The 20,860-nt window shown below is 44.9% G+C and overlaps 1 protein-coding gene and 1 long non-coding RNA gene across 4 annotated transcripts in view; one reads left to right on the forward strand and one right to left on the reverse strand.

The window, feature by feature from the left end:
* The window catches only part of LOC116657138, a 50,269-nt gene that overhangs the window by 13,135 nt on the left and 16,274 nt on the right, over window positions 1-20,860 (reverse strand). For all 3 annotated transcript variants that reach the window (XR_004312146.1, XR_004312147.1, XR_004312148.1), the window contains exons 2-3: window positions 12,730-12,997; window positions 7,405-7,465 (exon numbers count right to left, since the gene is read on the reverse strand). This is a non-coding gene — a long non-coding RNA (uncharacterized LOC116657138). The remainder of the gene's footprint in view (window positions 1-7,404; window positions 7,466-12,729; window positions 12,998-20,860) is intronic.
* Window positions 7,404-9,380, forward strand: IQCF6 (IQ motif containing F6). Its single transcript, XM_006174071.3, has 2 exons — window positions 7,404-7,851; window positions 8,006-9,380. The coding sequence occupies exons 1-2, from the start codon at window positions 7,750-7,752 to the stop codon at window positions 8,372-8,374; spliced, it is 471 nt and encodes a 156-aa protein (XP_006174133.2). The 5' UTR covers window positions 7,404-7,749; the 3' UTR covers window positions 8,375-9,380.

A 20,860-nucleotide genomic window follows, 5' to 3' on the forward strand; every position in this document is an offset into this window, starting at 1 on the left:
GCTCATGGTCATCAGACAGTTAATTTCTTCCACTTGGTGGTGGTTTTTAGCGCTGAAAACCTCAGGGAATGTGTACTAGGTATTATTATCTGGGTACTTCAGAGATACAGGGGAGGGGTCTGTCTTGGGAAGGCCCCATAGGGTCCTTCTCAGTTATAATTCCCCTTTTTTCTTCAATACTTCTCAGTATTGAGAAGAGGTGTTGGATGAGAAGGGGAATAATGTTTTGGTTCATCATAAACTCAGAAGAACTCTGTTTTAATCTCCAATCCTGTCTCATCCTTCCACAAATCTTTCAGGGAATGAGGCAACGGCTGCTCTCCTTCCTGCTGAAATGGGGCACAGTCCCACCGAGACCGAGCAGGACCCTGTGGGGCACCCCCCAAACCCCTGCCACATGTGTATAGAAAAGCTGAATCTCCCAGGTCCCCCTGAGTCATGAAAGAACAGGCTCGAGCAGTTGATGACTAAGACAACAGGCAGAGATCCACTGCCTGATGCACTTTCCTCAGTTGTGTCACAGATACTCTGCCACCAGAGGGGGAAAACGAAGCTGCATGATGACCAGATCTTTTCCCTAGCCTCCCCAGAATGGCTGGTGGTGTCCCAAGTATGACGCAGCTTAGATAGTTCCAAGTTCTCAACAATACAGGAATGCGCCTGAGATCACGTCCACAGTGGCCACGTAGTTTTTACCTTGGATGTCTGAACCACAGCTACTCCATTTAGACTTTCAAACGTATTCCCCTCAAGGCCAAAGCAGAGGTACAATGCACATCCACAAGGCCACAAGCAGGCCGCTATGGTCAGTAAAGTTTAAGTTAAACTATGTATAAGCAAGAGTGATATCCCCCTATCTCAACGTGTGCAGGTTTTTCCATCATTTCCCCTTTTGATTGCAAATCTTTCAATAGAAAGCACTGATGATCAAAATGGCCATCCCTCTGTTGGGATGGTGGCTCCTGCCCCAGCTTCAGATCATGTCCCTGGTGCTAGGCCTCCTTTATATCTGGTTATTCACGTTGGGGAAAAACTAATCAGGTATCAGCAAAAGGCTCAGAGGTATGCTAATGCGGGAACATGTTATAGGCCATCCATTTTATCACTTATACGTTGTTACACAAACATTTTACATGTGCTTTTAGCAACAGACTTGAAGCTAGCATTGTTACACATGTTGACTAGTTATACTCTGTGACAACTCCATTAGAGAATTCTCTTTCTATCCTAAATGTATGGGGGCAACAGTGTGGTTAGAAGTTAAACAATAACTTTCAGTACGGAGAGGGAACCAAACACTTGGTAAACAGTTCAATTAAAGAACGTAGATTAAAAGCCAGCTAATATTTCAGACAAAACCAAAAAACTACAACCATATTCATCAGTTCATTCAATCCTATGAAATCCATCCTTTTCACTAACAGCTTTATGAAGTTTTCATTAGACTTTTAAAATATCTTACCCAGCTCAGCAGTATGATTTTAAAGAAACCGGCACTTGTCCAGAAGTCCCTTTTATGAATCCTCTTGAAGGTGAAGTCTTGCAAAGCATCAGCTTAACTGTCCATGAAGGACAAAAGAACGCAAAAGGCAAGGTAAAAGATGCGAATACAGTGTGCCTGACAAGCTTAATCAAGTTGCTGTGACATACAACGTTCCATGGCAACCAGAATCCTGACTGACAGCATTAAACCAGGACACACCCAAATTTCAGAAATTTCATATAATTTCTAGAATGTCTAAATTAATATTTACCCATAATGTACAGTCTGAGGAGACACCGCTCATTTGACAGTGCTTCCTGTGCAATTCAACATACCAACCGATCCTAGTTAAATATTTTTCTTTGAGATGCCTCAGGGGCCCTCTGAAGCATCCCAAAGTTAGCTGAAGTCAAACAGAACTTTAATTAGAATTTGATAGGAAGTTTGTCAAAAATATCAAAAAGTTTCACACCAGTTGTTATCAGAATAATTCTGCGTTAAATTTCTTTTCTTAAGCGAGGAACCAAATCCCGTCCTGCAGCAGCCTACATTCAATAACAAGATCCATTCATCCATTAAGTTTAATCTCAGCCCGACCATGAAGGTCTCCCTTTCCACAAACTCTCCACAACTTTCTGTATCTCTATTAGTTTCTCTTATTTTTTTTCATCTAGAAACAACCAGCTTTAGGACAAAATCATTTTTTTTTAACAAAATGCAATTCCATTCCCACTATCTCTTACTCAAAACATACATTCTACTTTCCTACTATATACTGAAATGTTCCCTTTATTATTTTTAGTAGTTTTAAAGACATATTTAAATTAGAATCCTCAACTCTTAAAAAGCTCAACTTCTAGTGAAAACCAAGAAGATAATCATGAACTGTCTTTTCCATTTTCTATAGATTGGCAAACACAAACACCAATAATAATTTCCAAAACACATGCTCTGTACAGAAAATATCTCACTGCGGCACCAAACATATTTAACAATAGTCCTAAACATCTTTTAACTTCTCTGCAGGTGGAAGCCAATGCCCAGTAAATAATGATTCAGTATCTTATTTAGGAATGACCTAGCTATTCAACAAAATTCCATCATTTAACTTCTTTTAGCACAATATCAAGAGATTTTTTTTTTTCAGTTCTTCCTCTTACTGTTTTTACAAAAACCAATCATCTTGGCTATTTTCAGGGATTTTTTTTTTCTTTCAGTTCCCAAATATCCACTTCAGCTTTAAAAAAAAAAAAAAAGCAACAGTAACAGACAGTAGCAGATCTATCATTCACTTTCACGTGCCTCACTTTCAGCAAAACCAGGAAGAGACAACACGACTTGGACTCAGGTACCGACACACGCGCGCGCAGGTGCACATGCGATAAACCTGAAGCAACTACAACAGGCCACTTTGATATAATAGCAGAGCCATTAGGGGCCATTTTTTCTCCAGATCTCAGGAAGTACTGAGGCCACACAGTGTTACAATAAAAATATCATTTTCTTTCATTTAAGAGAGCATAGCTTAAGCTCTCCCAGTTTTGCAAAAATACCCCAGGGGACTATAAAATGGAACAGAGCTCTGAATACCCATAATAATTATTCATGGTTGGTGTTGTCAAATATCAAGGAAACAATTCAGAATGGTCTCTCAGGATCACGGTTCCCTAGCCCCAAAAACGGAGATTCTCAGCCAATTCCCCATCAGTCCAAAAGGAAAGAACCCCAACCAATGCCCCGTCAGAGATGAGGCTGAATGAATGATCCAGGCGGGTCCAAAAGGGAAAATCCCAGTCAATGCTCTATCGCAGGCAAAGCCAACACAAAGGGAAGACTACCCCTGGTGCTGTCACACGCAAGCCCATTACTCACCAGAGACGTCTCAAACTGCCAATGCAAGTACTGATACACACACACACACACACTACCCCCCCTTTTTTTTTTGCAGTAATGGACAAGCTAATCTCTCTTCTTTTTAAATGGGGGTACTGGGGATTGAACCCAGGACCTCCTGAATGATAAGCACACACTCTACCACTGAGCTATTCCCACCACACACCCTCCAGACAAGCTAATCTTGATGTTAGTATGGAATTGCAAGGGTCCCAGAATAGCCAAAATAATCTTGAAAAAGATAAAGTTGGAGGACTCAAACTTCTTGATTTTAAAACTTGCTACTACAAAGCTCCAGTAATCAAGACAGTGTACTGGCAGGGGGATAGATATATAAATCAATGGATTTGAATCGAGAGATGAGAAGTAAACCTATGGATCTATGTTCAATTGATTTTTCAACAAGGGTACCAAGATCTGGGGGAAAGAATAGTATCTTCAACAAATGGTGCTGGGATAACTGGATAGCCCCGTGCAAAAGAATGAAGGTGGCCTCTTACTTCACAACATACACAAATATTAACTCATAATTGATTGAGGTCCTAAATGTAAGAGAGAAAACTAAGAAATTCTTAGAATAAAAACCATAGGGGTAAATCTTTAAGATTTGGCAATGGATTTTTAGTTCTGAGACCAAAGCACAAGCAACAAAAGAAAAATAGATAAACTGGACTTCATCAGAATTTAAAACTTTTGTGCTTCAAAGAACATGATGAAGAAAGTGAAAAGACAACCCACAGAATGAGAGAAAATATTTTCAAAATGTATCTGGTAAGGATCTAGTGTCCAGAATATATAGACGACTCTTACAATTCAACAACAAATAAGCCAATTGAAAAGTGGGAAATGGACTGGAATAGACATTTCTCCAAAGAAAGATGTACAAATGCCCAAGAAGCACATGAAAAGATGCTCAACATCATTAGTCCTAGAGAAATGTAAATCATAACCGCACTGAGACACCATTTCACACTAGGGTGACTATAATTAGGAAAATGGAAAATAACCTGGGGGGATATGTTGATTGGTAGGAAGCTAAAATGGTATCGCTGCTGTGGAGGAGCTTGGTGGTTCCTCGGAAAGTTGAACAAAGAATTACCAGATGACCCAGCAATTCCACTCCCAGGTATGTATGCAGAAGAACTGAAAACAGGTGTTCAAACAAATACTTGCACACCAATGCTCATAGCAGTACTGTTCATAACCACCAAAGAGTGAAAACAGCTCAAGTATCTGTCAACCTATGAATGTACAAATGAAATGTGGTTTATCTATACAATGGAGTATTATTTAGCCATAAAAACGAATGAAGCACCGAAACATTCTACAAAGTGGATGAACCTTGAAAACATGCTACATGGAAGAAGCCAGACCATATATGATATGATTCTGTTTACATGAAGTGTCCAGAGCAAGCACATCCATAGAGACTAAAAGCAGATTAGTGGTTGCCAGGGTGTGGGGTGAGGGAAAGGTAATGGGAAGTGACTACGTAATGGGTATGGGGTTTCTTTTGAGAACGGTGAAATTAAAGTTAAAATACGATGAAATTAGAAACTGGACTTAGTAGTGATGGTTATACAACATTGTGAATGTACTAAAAGCAACTGAATTGTACACTTTAAAATGGCTAATTTTGTTATATTATTTTTACCTCAAATTAATTGAAAAAGACACGCAGAAACACAAAATAGCTTTATATTTGTTTAGGTACATGGATGTACTATGTCTATAAATATATAGCTAATAGTCCAGGATACACTCTAAGCTGGGAGCAGTAATAGTATAAGGCGGGAACATTGATCGCCAAGGGAAATTTATTTTGAAATGTATGAATTAGAAATAAATTATTAATTAAAAAATGTTAGGCTGTGTATGAGTATAAGACCTATAGGAACAGCTCTGGGGGCAAATTTCATGGGAAATTCACTTTCCACCTTATATATCTCTGCATTATTTGAAATTTTAGAAACAGACACACCATATTCATAAACAGCAAAAAAAATTAAGCAAGAAGAAGAGAACCTGAAGCCGAAGAGAGGCGCAGTGAGGAAACCGAGGCCAAGGATCATGCATGGCCTTCAGCCCCATCCCATGCCACTTTGTGAATAACTGCCAAAGCATGAATAGAAAAGGTGCTGGCAGGTTTTTCCAGGGACTTTCAAGACAAAACCAGGATATTCCGGCAACAGCCAGACCAGCGTGGGGTAGGGGAGAGGTCCTCAAGAACAGGGGGCTCTAGTGTTGTGACCATGGCAACCTGACCTGGATGGACTGAACCTCGGCATGCCAGCCGCGTCCAGAGCCCCCTTCTGAGCGATCCCTTCTGCAGAACGCAGCAGACTGGGGTGGAAGTAGGTGCCTGATGCCAAGACCAATGGCTTAATGCACTGATAGAGACCTGTTAAGACCAGCGCTCTGCTCACCCTGATTGACAGGCATTAAAGGAAGCAATAGGTCCACCCTTGAGGACTTTTAATGTGACATAAAGAGGCTGCTTGGTTGACAAAAGGATCAGAAACCCTAAGACACGCCAATAAACAGCGCCATGGCAATTAGTACAAGTGATGGTACAAAGCCTCGAATACACAAAAACAGGAACCACAGACAGTACATGGCCCCACAAGCGGTGGGCACCCAGCAAACCCTCATGTAGAAAAATGAGCAATAACAGGCATGCTAAAGCCAGAGCCAGAATGGCCTTCCAAATCCCAAAGGACTCACAGCATCTCTGCATCACCCGTGCCTGCCGTTCCAGTCCTAATTCTGAATCCTAGAAACGCAGCTCTCTGTGAGCTCCCAGGAGCCCTGGCCACACAGTTGCATTCTTATAGCACAGCAGGGCCGATCCAGGTTTTGTGGGACCTGAAGCTTATGTAATTTGGAAGGCCTACTTTAAGAAAAAAAAATTTAGACTTAAAATCAGGCAAATGAGTATTTAGGACAAGTAAAGAAATCATAAATTACACATTTTTAAAGGTTGGCAGGTAGCACAAACAACAGTGTACATGTTAGTTAACTGTCCTACCTCACTATTTCCTACATTTTTAGCTGCATAACCTCTGATTACTTTTTCATATGATGATTTTGTAATAGGATTTTCTATAGAAACTTGTTTGTTATTGATATTGCATAAAATGTGATTTCTTGAATCACTTTGCTATATACCTGACACATTGTAAATCAATTATACATGAGTTAAAAAAAAAAAAACACAAACCCCAAAACAGAAACATGTGATTTCTCTTGCTGACTTACACACTGTTCATGGCAGTTCTGCTTGGTCCTCTGCAATCACAGGAATTCTGTGATAAATCTATTTCACCAAATTTATACCCAAGAAAGAAGGAAATTTAGAATGTTTCTAACTGTCGTATTGCATTATCAAATATATTCATGATGTGACAAAACTTCAATTTTCACCAGGAATCAATGAGAACAGAATCCTCCAGTTACAGTTTACCATGTCTGAGAATAGGAAGAATTCTCTACAGACCAGCTTTTGTTCTCCACACTCTCCAAAGCTGGGTTTTCCTTCCCTGCCCATTCACTCTGGTGCTGGGCCCTGCAGGGCACGTCCGTACCACTGCAGCAGCACTTCTGTCCCCGCATCTTCATACTGTGACCCAGATGAACAGATGTGGTAACTGGCAGCAGTACTCCTGGAAGCCACAGCTAGCAGGATGGGGAGCGAGAATTTCTCTCTTTCCAGAGGTGGTTGTGAACCACATAAACCTATCCCATTAACCCATAATAAGTGTATCCCAACTCAGCCTCCCGCCTAAGTCACATCCCCAGAGAGACTGTAGCCGTTCCACAGCACCCAACAAGAAAAGGGTGACAGAAGGAGTCAGAGAGGGGGAGACAGAAGCCCTCTCCAGTCGCAGTGAAAATATCTTGCTTTCACGAAATTTACAAAAAAACCATACTAGCCCAGGAACACACTGCTTGGGTCCCTCCCAAAGGCTGACACAGAAGCTTCCAGAAATCCACATGGGTGAGGAGTATTCCTAAGCAAAATCACTTACTTGAAGGAAAGCTGCATGAGTCTCTCTCTTTGTTGCCACCAGCAGGAACAGAAGTGAGTGCCTGGAAGTTGTAGAAAAGAGCAAGACTTAAGATGACAGTTGGGTCTGAGAAATAAACTGAAGGCAAGAGATCACAGCCGGCCCCCCAAAATGGTGGGAATGAATATGTCAGGGGACTGGGTGATCTATAAGGAGACACAAGCAAGAGAAGAGGGGAAAGACATGTGGCCGAAACGTGGACAGACAGGACCTGATGAGGGGAGCCATGTGCGCAGGTGGGCGGAGTCTAATGATGGGGGTGACTAACAGTTGAGGGTGGGGCTAAAGTCTAGGGTGGCCTAACTGATGGATGAGTGGACTCTGAAGATCAGGGCCATGGACACACAAAATGTGAGTGAGGCCCGTACAGAAGGGACCTGCCCAGCGGATGATGAGCAGTGTTTAAAGGTGAGTAGGGGTTTGGAAATAAGATGGATGGGGCCTAGAACTGAGAGGCCAGGGCTGCCTGGGTCAGGCCCCTTTCTTGCCAGCACCAGAGGTGGGGACGGGCACGGGAGGGTACCCCACTGAGCATCTCCGTGTTCTTCCTTCCCCCAATCAGTTAGAGAAGGCAGCCATAAAGATTCAGTCCTGGTGGCGTGGCAACATGGTACGCCGGACATTACTGCACGCAGCACTCAGGGCCTGGGTCATCCAGTGCTGGTGGAGGTCGATGCAGGCCAAGATGCTGGAGCAAAGACGGCGCCTGGCACTAAGACTCTACACCTGCCAGGAGTGGGCCGTGGTGAAGGTGCAGGCACAGGTTCGGATGTGGCAGGCCCGCAGACGGTTTCTCCAGGCACGCCAAGCAGCCTGCATCATCCAGTCTCACTGGCGCTGGCATGCCAGCCAAACCCGAGGCCTGATCCAGGGCCGCTACGAGGTCAGAGCCAGCCGGCTAGAGCTCGACATCGAAATCCTCATGACCTAGGGTGCGGGCAGAGCCAAGGAGACTGGATCTCTCTTCCAATAAAGACATTTACAGATCATGGTCTTGCACTTCGGAAATGAGACCCAGAGGAGGGGGATCAGCCCCTTATCTCCCTACCTTCCACCCGCAAACAGGTTCCCTGGCATGGTCTAGAGCCCGTCCCAGTGCAGCCCACGATAGGTAGGCCCTCACTCCTAATGCCAACCTGACCAATCTTGTACTGAAAAGAAACCCCAGGGCTCAGGTCAGGCTCTGACACCTCGGCCAGCCTGATCCCAGCTCCCTCCGTAAGTGGGGTTATCCATTGGGCTTTATTTTTCCGCAGCCTCTGCCCGGGCATCTCCATTCAGGCAGGACGTTAGAGAGTCTGGCTGCAGTCAGAGCCAGCTGGGAAGGCCAGGATTCCACAGGCCTATGATTGGCAGGGCCCTCAGGGCCAGCACAGAGCTTGGCAGGGAACCAGGAGGACAGGGTACCCCAGAGGAGCAACAGCGGGACAGGCGCTGGGCCTCAAGGGGGGACAGCCAGGCAGAGCTGGCCCGGGGGAGGGGCTGAGATGCTGCAGCTATGCCTCCCTCCCCGGGGCCGAGAGACAAGGCTTCCATCCCCTCTGCTGGCCGCTGCCTGTGAGAACCAAGCGTGGGACTGGGGAGGGGAGAGAGAGTTGGGGGTGGTTTGCGGGGATGTGGGTAAACAAGCAGGGGAGGATTAGGGGTGGGGATCGGGGAGGGCGATCCCTTTTTCATTGGAGGTCACTGGCTTGGGGATGCAGGCTCTAAATCCTACCATGTCCTCAGAAGCAGCGGTGCCAGCCTCCCTGCAGAACCCCCTTTCTCCCCCAGCCTCCCACCATCTACCACACCCTCTGCTGGGCCTGCGTCTAGTGGGTGCTGGTGGGTCTCCGCTTTTCTGAATCTCTCATTATCTTTTGGCATTTCTGACTCAACCATCTCTGTATAAGATCTCTCACCGTCTCTGCTTTGTCATCCCTGCCCAAGGTCCCTCACCCTCAGCCTGTGGCAGGTATGATGTTTGTCTCTGAACCTGCATCCCAGAAGTCTGAGGTCCATGACCCTCCCCAGGATTTTGCAATGGGTGGCCTTGCACAAGGGATGGGAGGACCAGCCGGGGAGGTGTACAGAAGCCAGAGGTCTTCATGGGCCTTGCAGCTGGGTAAGGTTTTCTCTCACCCCAGGCCCCCTTGGATGTGTGTGGGATTCAGGGCAGGGTGTCTCCAGAATAGTTGTTGACAGATGTGAGGGATTCAGAGATCAGTTCAATATCCATCGCCTCCAGTAGCTGCAGGTGGCACTGATGCAGCTGGGTACCTCAGTCTTCCAAGGGACCCCTTTTAGGAGCTTCAGACACAGCTCTCTCCTCCCCTGCTGACAGCAGAGATGGGTAGGAAACTGGTTATGTCTGCAAGCTGGACGTGGCAGGAGTTCTGCATGACTAGCCCAGCAGGCACCCACCCCTGCAGTGAGAGGTGTTCAAAACCTGTGCTGGCGAGAGTTTAACTCTGATTCACAACCTAAATTGGGCGTTGGAATCCCCTAAAACACACACACAAAAATACTTGTGCCTGGGCCCACCCAGAAATTCTGTTTTAATTGGACTGGGGAGAGGCGTGGGCATTAAAATTCATTATGTGGCCACAATTTGGAAACTGCTGAGTTAAGCCCTTCCCAGGCCAGGTTATCTGGCCCTCAGTCAGCCTGCGTGGTCCCACGCGGGGATGGTCATGCAGAATTCCAAGCTGAACGCTCAGTGGGCTCAAGGTAATCAAGGCTTTCTGCATTCTTAGCTCATCAGGGAGCAAAGTTAAACAGGGATCTAGAGGCAGAGCTACTTTGGGTCAAAAACCTTTGGAAACAGGAAGACACAGCCCCTCCGGAGAGCTGGGGCCTGGAGGGGGAGAGGCTGTTGGAAGCAAAGTAGGCTGGGCCTCTTGTCCCAGGTAGACCAGATCTCAGGAAGATGGTGCCACACAGGTTGTGGGCAACGGAGACCCTGGGGCTAGCCCAAGAAGGCCAAGTCTCATCCAAAGTCTTCCCTGCCACCTGCAAGAGTCCCTCCAAAGTTCAGGGGTCTTGAGAAGCCATGGATGGCCTAGCCCTGTGGACGGTGGACATCAGAGAGCCCCATGCCGAGGAAGTGAAGGAGGCACAGAACGGGAGTCAGGACAGAAGCTCCTTTTAGAGCAAAGTCTGTGTCTAGTGTTGGCCTAGACTGGTAGAGCCAGGTAGGACTTTTTAGAGGGGGACCTCACAGACCCTCCCTTCTCTTCTCTGCCATCACTGAGAATTGAGCTGCACAAGGACCTCTTCCTGAGAATACACTGAAACACTGCAAGTGGGGAGGGGAGGCGTGTGCTTGCAGCTGTGGGGCAGAAGTGGGTTTAAGAGCAGTCTGGGGGACTTGGTATCCCTACTATTGTTCCTCCTGGAGGTGACATGAAGGCCCCAAGAGCTATGTGCCCGAGGCCCAATCAGCAAAGACATATGCTGACCCTCAGACTGGCCCAGCCTCCTGGGCCCCTGAGAAGGCAGTTCAGTAAGTAAAGGCCCATCTCCTGCAGGTCATTCCAGCCCTGGGAAGGGAGCCCCAGGTGGCTTCTAGTCTCCTTGCCCCAGGATGCCCGCCTCATGCTCTCAAGCCCCTCACCTGACACACCGCCAACCTCATCTCTGATCCCACAGCTCCAGGGTCTCAGCCTGCCTCACCTTCTGCCATTCTCTGCCCCACGTGCCAAACCCGAAACGAGACGCCCAGAGCCACTGCCGTGCCGTGCCGTGCCGTGCCGGGAAGGCTGAGTGGGCTGACCAGCATCCCACCCATCACTCCCACATATCCACACGCGTTACTGGAGGGCACTGGTTCTGACCGCCACCCCAGCCACCCTCACTGTGCCAGGTGTATGTTGCTCAGTGTAAGGAGGTCTTTGTTCAGCTTTGTTTCTAAAAATCGAGTTTGTTTGAGTCCACCACAAGAGAGTAGTCTGGAAGCAAGCACTTGTTAGGCAGAAGAGCTGGACTGAGTTGAGAAGAAAAGTTGTTTTCTGGGCACTCCCAAGCTGGGCTTCCATATCACCTGTCCAGAACCAAGAACTTAGGAGAGTGTGATTCTGTAGAGGGTGACCACAGATTCTGACGGTGAAAGGGGTGGGAGACAGGGCAGGTAGAGACGGTTCCAGCCACACAGGGAGAGACAAAAGCCCACTCATGGCCCTGCGACAAAGGAGGATGAGGGGGCACAGCTACTGCTGCAGCCTGCCGCCAGATCCTGCCCTCAGCCCTCCCCAGGTCACCCCGGCAGGCACAGGGGACTCTGAGAACACAACCTGGGGAGGCTGCACGGCTCAGAGGTGAAAAGGGAGGGGCCAAACGAGTGGGCCTGAGGGCTGCCCCCAATGAGCCCTGGATACTCCCCATGGGGCTGGGAAGTAGCCAAGAGTTCCTGCGCCCCCCCAAGATGGGAGAGGCAAGACGTGCCAAAAGGACCAGCCTCCTAAGGAGGCCTGGGACAGAGACAAGAAGCCACAGACTGTGGCAACCTCACCACCTGAGGCCAAAGTAGGGAGCAAGGGCATCACAGAAAGTGGCTTCAGGTCTGTGGGTGGGGGACACAGTAGGGTCATCTATTAGGAGTGGGCTGAAGACAACATGGTTTCCACAAGAGCAAGCAGGACCACCCACAAGACCCAACCCAGGAGGGGAGGCGGGGGTATCGGGGAATGATGATTGGCTATGAGTCGGTAACTGTTGAAGCTGGAGGAGCACTCCTCTAACTCTGGATGTGTTTAAACATTTCCACAATAAAAACATGAAAAAATAACTTCAGTAGAAATAATAGAAGAATAAAAAATAACTTAAATAACTTCCAAACTGTTAGGAATTATATTGGGCTCTTAGGAACAGAAACCTGAAAACCCGTGGCTTAAACAAGTTTGTTTTCTTCTCCCATAAATAAAGCCCAGCAATGGGAAGGCCAAGGGACAGCAGCTGCATGATGTCAAGAGGCCCCATCCTCTCTGTTTCCACGCTGCACCCCTGGGATGGGGCTAGCCCTTTTACTCTAGGATGGCTCCTAGAGTTCCAGCCATCATTCCACATTTCAGGAGAGAGAAGAGAGCCACTTATGCCAGCTGACTTCATTTCTTTTAAAGGCCTTTCCCACAAGGCTCACTCATCCAGCCCCCTCCACTGATATTTCAGTGGCTAGAACTGCTACCAGACCCTCCCTGCTACATATAAGGACACCGTGACCAAACTCAGGTGCATCCCAGAAGGCTAGATTCTGCTGTGATACAAACTTCCAAATCTCAATGGCTCAAAAGAAATGTATTTCTCACTCACACAAACCTGCTGGGCTCCAGGCACCTCTCCACGCAGTGTCCCACTGTGTGTTTGCTCAGCCTACCAGGCTGCTCCCACTCCTACCTCACCTCCACGTGGACATGAGCTCCTGTGACTGAACTGGTCGAAGTCTGGGCAGGAAGGTCTGGAGAGAAGAGCACTGGCATTGGAAGAGTCATAGTTCACTTACGCTCCGGTTTTATTGGCTCAACAGCCATGTAGCTGTGTCTAACTTCAAGGAGAAGGAAAACGCCATCTTCCAACGTGCCTGAAAGGAGCGGAAAACAAGAATATTGGTGAACAAGTCAATGTGCGCCACCTCAGCGTTCCATTTACAAGACAGAAGGGAGAGTAAGTAAGTACTGGGAGGCAACCAGCAGCCTCTGCCACGCTCCTGAAACGTCAGGGGGAAACATGAAGAAATCTCAATCAATTCAACAGGAATATGAAATGGAAAAAAACAAGTAAGAAAGCAGTGATAGAAAACCCAAAGATGGGAATAAATCTGTATTAAATGGAAATGGGTAAAATTTGTCTGTTGACAGAATCTCACACTAGGTTTTTAAAACTATCCAACCATATGTTGTTTATAATTCAGACATCTAAAATAAAAGAAAGCTGGAGATTAAAACTGAAACAACAGAAAAAGATAAAGCAGAAGAGAACATTTAGCTATTTCAAAATATACGTAATCTCCTCTCTCCTGAGATCTAAGGAAAATGAAAAGAAAGCAATTGACTTCACCAAAAAAGCTCACAATTATTAACAAAGTGAAATAAGGGCCATCAATGAATAAGAGGGACCGCAGCTTGGGAAAGGGGAAAGCAAGAGGAGAGGGCTACCAGGTGAGGCAGGAAGGAGGACACTGAAGGACAAATGCTCGGGGCAAAAGAACGAGGGACCAGGACTCAAATGCAGACATCTGACTCCAGGATCTGGGCTCTTAACCACTCTCCCAACTGCCTCCTCCAGGAGACTTGTGTAAGAAAGCCCTGATAGAATGACAGAATGGAGCGCTTGAAGAAAACACACACACACACCTTTATTTTAAGGATAAAATGAGTATTGAGGGCAATGGGCAGTCCTTGCCACCAGGAAGTTCAGCAAAATGTAAAACAGCTGACGATTCCAGCTAATATAAAGTATTCCGGAGTACTGAAAGAACAGAAACTTACCCAGCTATCTTTATGATGCTAGCATAGCACTGATATCAAAACCAGACAAGTATTCTGAGGATCAAATATATAACCTGGTGACTATATTTGATAACACTGTATTGTGTAGTTGAAATTTGCTGCAAGTAAATATTCTCACTAGATAGACAGAGACAGATATGTTAATTAACTAGATGGGAAGAATCCTTTCATAATGTATTTATACACCAAATTATCACAATGTACAATTTTATTTGTCAATTACACTTTAATAAAGTTGGTTGGTTTTTTGTTTTTGTCTTTTAATTACGCCTTGTAATTTTTTGCTGAAAGATAGACGTTATATACTGTGTAAAAGGAATTATGGTAAACAGACCCTCAGTGATATAGTGGTAAGGTGTGGAGGGAGGGGAAGCATTCAAAGTTCTGTGATTATATGTCTTTTGGTGATTCTGTGCCCCTGGACTATCAATTTCACCAGCGCTTCTCCATTTTTTTCCTCCTCGCATGGAACAGATCGACTGGAGGGGACTGGAGTTGTGTATTTCTCTTCCCACATGCGGTAGGCAAAGCCAACTAGACTTGAGTATTTCTCCTCCACCTTGGACTGAGATGTAACACCAGCAGGTTAGGCTCTGGTAATGATTTCTTGTGAGGGCAAGTCTTATTAAGGAGAACAGAATGCTCTTGAATAATTCAAAATGGTTTATTTCCCCTTCCCTTGTCAGAAGTACAAGGGTATCTTTCTCTGATATTCACTGTAAGGATCTGCTTGAGCTCCTGGAGATTAAACTCACAAAATATGAGGGCCCCTCTCGGGCTAGGTCCCCCTGGTGTTCTTCTCTCTCATGCTTGTCCACGCTGAACGTCCAGTAATTCATCGGTTATAGTTCAGCTGTTCCCACCTCACACTGGTTCTCATGGAGGTTTCTGTTCTGGTAAGTTGTGATTCTTTGTGTCTACCTATCTGTATCTCCAATTTGGGGGTAATGGTTTGCCCCGTGACCTCCCTTCTCTGACACATTCAGAAGAGTTGTTGATTTTTTAGTTTGTTCAGTTTTTTACTTGTTAGGATGGAGGGAAGGCTTCTAAAGTCCTTACATGATGGACTGGAAACCATAAATACTATCATTAATTTTCTATTCCAGTTATTGTATTTTCTCACTTCTGTAAATTTTCTTGGTCTTACTTCTAAATTTGATGATTATGTATAATTTCTTATTTCTTCCAAATTTTTATATTTGTCTTTCACTTATTTCAAAATACAGCATAGAGTTACCTTATTTCTTGGCTTGACAGTATTAGTATCTTAAGTCTTTGCAGATCCATTCCTGCTAGTTCTCACTCTCAAGGTGCCTTCTTTCCTTGTGTGTTTACTAGGGTTTTTTAAAAAGTCATCTGCTCATTTTACCTGTGAGAATTACTTAATTCCTGGGATGAATCCAGAAGAGGACTTTGTTGCTTCTCTCAGATGCTTGGGCAGACAATTAGTCCAGGAGGACTGCAAACTAACATCTCAGCTTGTATGTTTTTGGATAAACTATGCAGTGCGAATTTTGGCTGAAAACCTGCAATAGGGAGATCTTTGGTTATAAATCCTCAGGAGCAATTTTTCTTTCTCTGCACAGTACCAAAAATCTACTCAAGAAATGTTCTCTGCCATGTTCAAGGGTTGGGTGATAATAGTATTTGGGGGTCCCAAATATATAAAAGGATCTCCTATTTGACTTCCCACTTTGGGCATGTCTTCTTGTCCCCTGATCCATATAATGCTGTGACAACCTGAGCTCAAATTCATATGGTTTGGTAAATTTCCTCAAGACAAAAAGGCAAGTTTACAACTCCAGTTACATACCTCTCTGAATTCCCATCTTGATTTGGTTGAGTCTCTATTCTTTTCATCTTGCCATACTATCAATGCTTTTAAAATATAGTTTTTAATTTTTGTTCAACATTTAAATTATCCTCAGCATGTAGACTAATCAGGATTCCTAGTCCACTAGATTGCTTAAAACGTAATAGCATAATGGACATGACTTTCAAATCCCGTTTCACCAGATCCATAACCGTTTAAAACAGACATCCTGGTCCATAGACCCCGAAGATAGAAATATCCCACAGCATCTATATTCTGTGCCATATATTTCTTACGTCAGTCGGAGCCCATGAAACCTGATCCATTACAAGAAGGATGGCATGGCATGAGAAACCGTTGCCCAACAAGGAAGATCTGGATCAGTCTCTCATGAGCTAGAATTTGTAAATATGGAGCCAGTCTTTGAACAGCATGTGCTAAGGCTTCACATGTCTTAGATTCCATCAGATAGAGGGTAGAACATGAACAATCTGAGAAAACCAAAGGTATGACATAGAGAAGGCCCACAGAGGAGATGAAGACATTAGTTGACAGGAGGAGAAGGTAAAAGAAGCAGAGAAACCCGAAGGAGCCCAAGAGAGCAGGTCCACAAAGTTCTGAGTTCTAGAGAAGCACCCCATTCTGTTCAGGTTTCTGGGATGCTGGTCTTTCTACAATTCCATTACTCTAATCCCCAGGACATATCTACTCTCTTATCGATCCCTGCAATGGTCCCTCATCATGCATGCTACCTTTTGTGACACTCCTCGAAACTAATGCAAACAGTAAAACCTCCTATGACTATTTCATCACAGCCATGATGTAATACCATGGTAGATCCACAGGTGAGCACATAAAAGTCCAGGAGAACTTGGTCAGCAAGGAAGCCCTTGCAGTTTTTGTCCAGCAGCCTGAAGCTGGCTGACTTATATATTATCCTGATAGGATTTTAATTCCTCTGGGAGGTAACAGAAGCACAATCCATGATGTGATTGAACAAGTGAGTGGAAGTCTTGGGTCCTGCTACCATATCAAAGGGACTAATAACCCAAGGTCTTGGGATATGTGCTACGTGAACACTGTGACATATCCCCTATGTTGCTTTTTCCTTTTATTCCCAGTTGTGCGGAAGAGGGTTAACATAGCAGGCCTGAGAACGCTATCCTTAGGAAGGCATGCTTGAAAAGTCAGCCATTAGCTCATGTCAAGGAATTTGGATTTTCAGAGGGTTCCCACAATTCCCTAACTGATAAGGTCATTTACTGCATCTGAACTGTTTGTACAAGCAATGTCATTTGTGCTGAATACCTGCTTTCCTTATGAGACCCTGGAATTTTGGTATATGCTATCCAGAGGGTGTCTATATGGCTGAACCCCAATAAAAACCCTGCACCCCTTGAATCAAGTTACCCTCCCTGGTATACATGTTGTCTCAAGTCATTGCAGGAGGAATTACACACTTCCTGTGTGACTCCCCTTGGAGAGTACTCTTGGAAGCTTGCACGTGGCTTCCTCTAGACTTCACCTACTGTGTTTTTTCCCTTTGCTGATTTTGCCTGTATCATTTTCCTGGAATAAATCTCAGCCACAAGTATGTCTATACGTGGAATCCTATGAGTCCTAGAGAATCACTAAACCTGGAGATGCCCTGGGGGACCACCAACATAGCAGTGTACAAAATCCAGAAAACAAAAAAGCCATTACTTTATTGTACAAATATAAGGACAGAAACTGAGAGGGTGGTGCTAGCAGCCATAAGAGGAGGAAGGAACAGATACAAGTCATGAAACCCAGATCAAGAGAAGACAGGAAAGGCTTGAGCCCTGTAAAATCTGAGAGAGGACATGTGGCACCAATATCCCTGCTCTCCTAAGTAGCTGGTAACAGGCAGGGATTACAGATGGGCTACAAAAGAAGAGGACTTTGGTGTGGATGCGACTCAGAGATCCTGCATTTCCATCCTGGGCTCCTCTCTGTCTCTGATGGAGGTGAAGCGGACAGATGTTACAACCTGCCCCATGGCACTGGTTACGGAAGACACAACAGTGTGGTGGGTATAAAACCCTTATGTCACAGTTATGATTATGATCTTGTAACTCACCTCTCTCTCCCTTCCTACCAGTGCCAGGACTCTCAGCAACCACATGAGACTTGGCTGTCATCCAGAGCCGTGGCCAGATCTATTCTGGTGGTTTCCACAAGACTGGGAGTATCACGTGCCTTCTTAAGTCCTGAGACAGGATAGGAAGCCACAAGGAATAAAACACCTCGTTTTCTACTCATCCTTGTAATAACAACAGAAAAGTGGCCAATGTATTAGAATTGAAGACTCTGAAGACACAATCCAATGGCACAAGAATAGGTAAGTGTACTTACTTAATAAAACAGAAACAAAAGACACATGGAAGCTCCACAGGGATAAAGAGAATCTTAACTGTTTAAATATGAACCCTTGGGATCCCAGGACAGAGAATTTGGTCTTTTTGTTGGATCCAGAGTCTTCCATATTGAGAGCTCAACACCTCTCTTGCTGCCTCTCATCCTCCCCTTTCCAGACTAGGGGGAGGGATGTTTCTGGATGAGAGATGGAGCATGAATGGTGGGAAGAAGAATCGGCAAAGTGTGAACAGGGAACAGGAGAGAAGGACAAGACTAGGGACTGGAAGGAGCTGTATATGGAAGACCTGGACAAGATATACGTGGTAAGGGAGTAAGAGTAAAGGCCTGAGAATCAAGAGAAGTTGGGAGAAAGATAAGAAAGGTTCAAAGTCTTCTGGGTGAATAGGTGGCAGCGTATAGGAAGCCACGGCACTGGGCTAGGACTGGCAGGGTTAGCCATGGACGTGCTGAGCAAATCAGAGGGCCGCTGCGTGGGTGGAGTCTATGGGGAAGGGACGAGCCCTGAAATTATGAAGGCCGGCAGAAGAGAATTCCAGAAACTCATATGGTGTCCTCCAGATCGAACATGCAAAAAGTAGTACAGGAAGCTCAAACTCAAAGAACAGAGTGGTATGCCCTTAAGGGGAGAGGGGTTACCACTCAGGTATCCTGGCTCCAGTCACTGCTAACTCCCTGAACTTTAAGGAAGGGCTGACTGTTAATAAGAATCCAGGCTGTTCCAGAGACACCCTGAGACTGAGAAGGGTGGCAAGAAATTCTCTCTCTGCCTAGAAAAGAGCACAACAAGAGCAAGGGCATCCATGAAGGTGCAGGCCCAGTGAGGATGTCCCCTGGGGTGCTGGACACTGCTGGATATAGCCCTTAGGGAAACTCAAATCCAAACCACGATGAGACATCACCTCACACCTGTTAGAATGGCTATTACCAAAAACAGAAGGTAACAAATGCTGGCAAAGATTTAAAGAAAAGGTAACCCTTGAGTACTGTTGGTGGGAATGTAAACTGGTGCAGTCACTATGGAAAACATTATGAAGTTTCCTCAAAGAATTAAAAACAGAATTACCATTTGATCTGGAAATCTCATTTCTGGGTATATTGTCTAAAGGAACTGAAGCCAGGATCTCAGAGGTATCTGCACTCTCGTGTTCATTGCAGCATTATTCACAAGCACCAAGATATGGACATGACCTAGATACCCGACAACAAATGAATGGATAAAGAAAATGTGACCTGTATAAAGAATATGTGTGCACACGCACATATATATACATTGGAATATTATTCAGTCATAAAAAAAGAGTGGAATCCTGCCATTTACAATAACATGGATGGACCTGGAGGACATGATGCCAAGTGAAATGGGCAAGACACAGAGGGACAAAATACTGCATGATCCCACCTTTATGAAGAATCTAAAATAGTCAAATTCAGAGAACAGAATAATGACTCCCAGGACTAGGAGGAAAGGGAAATGGACAAGTGTCTGAATAAATTCTGGAGGTCTATAGTATAACAGAGTCTATAAGTAACAATACTGTATTGTATACTTAAAATGTGCTAAGAAGGTAGAACTTATGTAAATTGCCCTTACACAAAAGAAGAATTATTTAATTTAATAAATAAGGGAATGGAAGGAATCTTTTAGATCTGATGGATACATTTATGGTCTTGATTTTGGTGATCTTATGGGAGTACATTTATCTCCAAACTCATCAAGTTGTATATATTAAATATGTAAATATTATTATGTATATATTAAATATGTAGCTTTTTGTATGTCAATCATGCCTCAATATAGTGGCTTTTAAACAAATTATTATGAACAACTGTACTCCAACAAAATAGATAACACAGATGAAAGGGTCAAATTCCTAGAAAAAAAATTATGAAGTGACCCAAGAAGAAACAGACAATATGAATAGATATATAACAAAGAGATTAAATCACTAATCAAAAACTTCCCAACAAGAAAAATTTAGGTCAGGTGGCTCTGCTACTGAATTCTAAACAAACATCTGAAGAATGAATGCCAATCCTTTTGGAAAACATAAGAGGAGAAAACGTTTCCTTAATCATTCCATAAGACCAGTATTACCCTCCAATCAAAACCAGACAGGGACATCATGATGACAGAAAACTGCATCTCAGTATCTGTTGTGGGCACAACGGGGCGGGCCGGTAAGGCGGGTTGGTGAGAGTTCATCGGAGGTTAAATATAAGTATAGCGGGAGTGTATTAGGGTACACTGCCTGTCACAGGCGATCGCAGGCCATAGAGGCGAGGGGCGCCCATGGGAGCACCGAGGGCAGGTTGTCGGGGTGGTTTCTAAGGTCAGGTCATAAGGTGCCTGATCTGCTTGTTCACAAGTCTCTGATTGGTTGTAGGTGAGGTAAGAGGTTTAGGGTCACCTTTCAGGCAGTGGGGTTTTACTCTGATAAGGTGGGCTGAAACAAGCCAGCCTGAGCCTTACCCTAGGGCTGTTAGTTTGTTAGAGGAAACATGGGCAGTAAAGAATGTACTTTATCTGTTGAGACATCACAGGCAGACATCTGAGAGCCCAGAAATGGGGGTCATTGGACTTTGAAGGACATCAGTGGGCCCAACAATATCCCTTATGAACATAGATGCAAAAATCCTCAACAGACATTAATAAGGCAGATCCTACAGCATATTAAAAGAACTGCACACCACGACAAAGTAAGACTTACCCCCAGGATTTAAG

Source organism: Camelus ferus, chromosome 17 (genome assembly GCF_009834535.1).
Source record: "Camelus ferus isolate YT-003-E chromosome 17, BCGSAC_Cfer_1.0, whole genome shotgun sequence".
Taxonomy (NCBI): Eukaryota; Metazoa; Chordata; class Mammalia; order Artiodactyla; family Camelidae; genus Camelus; species Camelus ferus.

Coding starts and splice junctions, on each gene's coding strand:
- IQCF6 (XM_006174071.3), top strand. CDS start 7,750: ATGGATGAGTGGACTCTGAAGATCAGGGCCATGGACACACAAAATGTG. Junction 7,852..8,005: donor ATGATGAGCAGTGTTTAAAG/GTGAGTAGGGGT, acceptor TCCCCCAATCAG/TTAGAGAAGGCAGCCATAAA.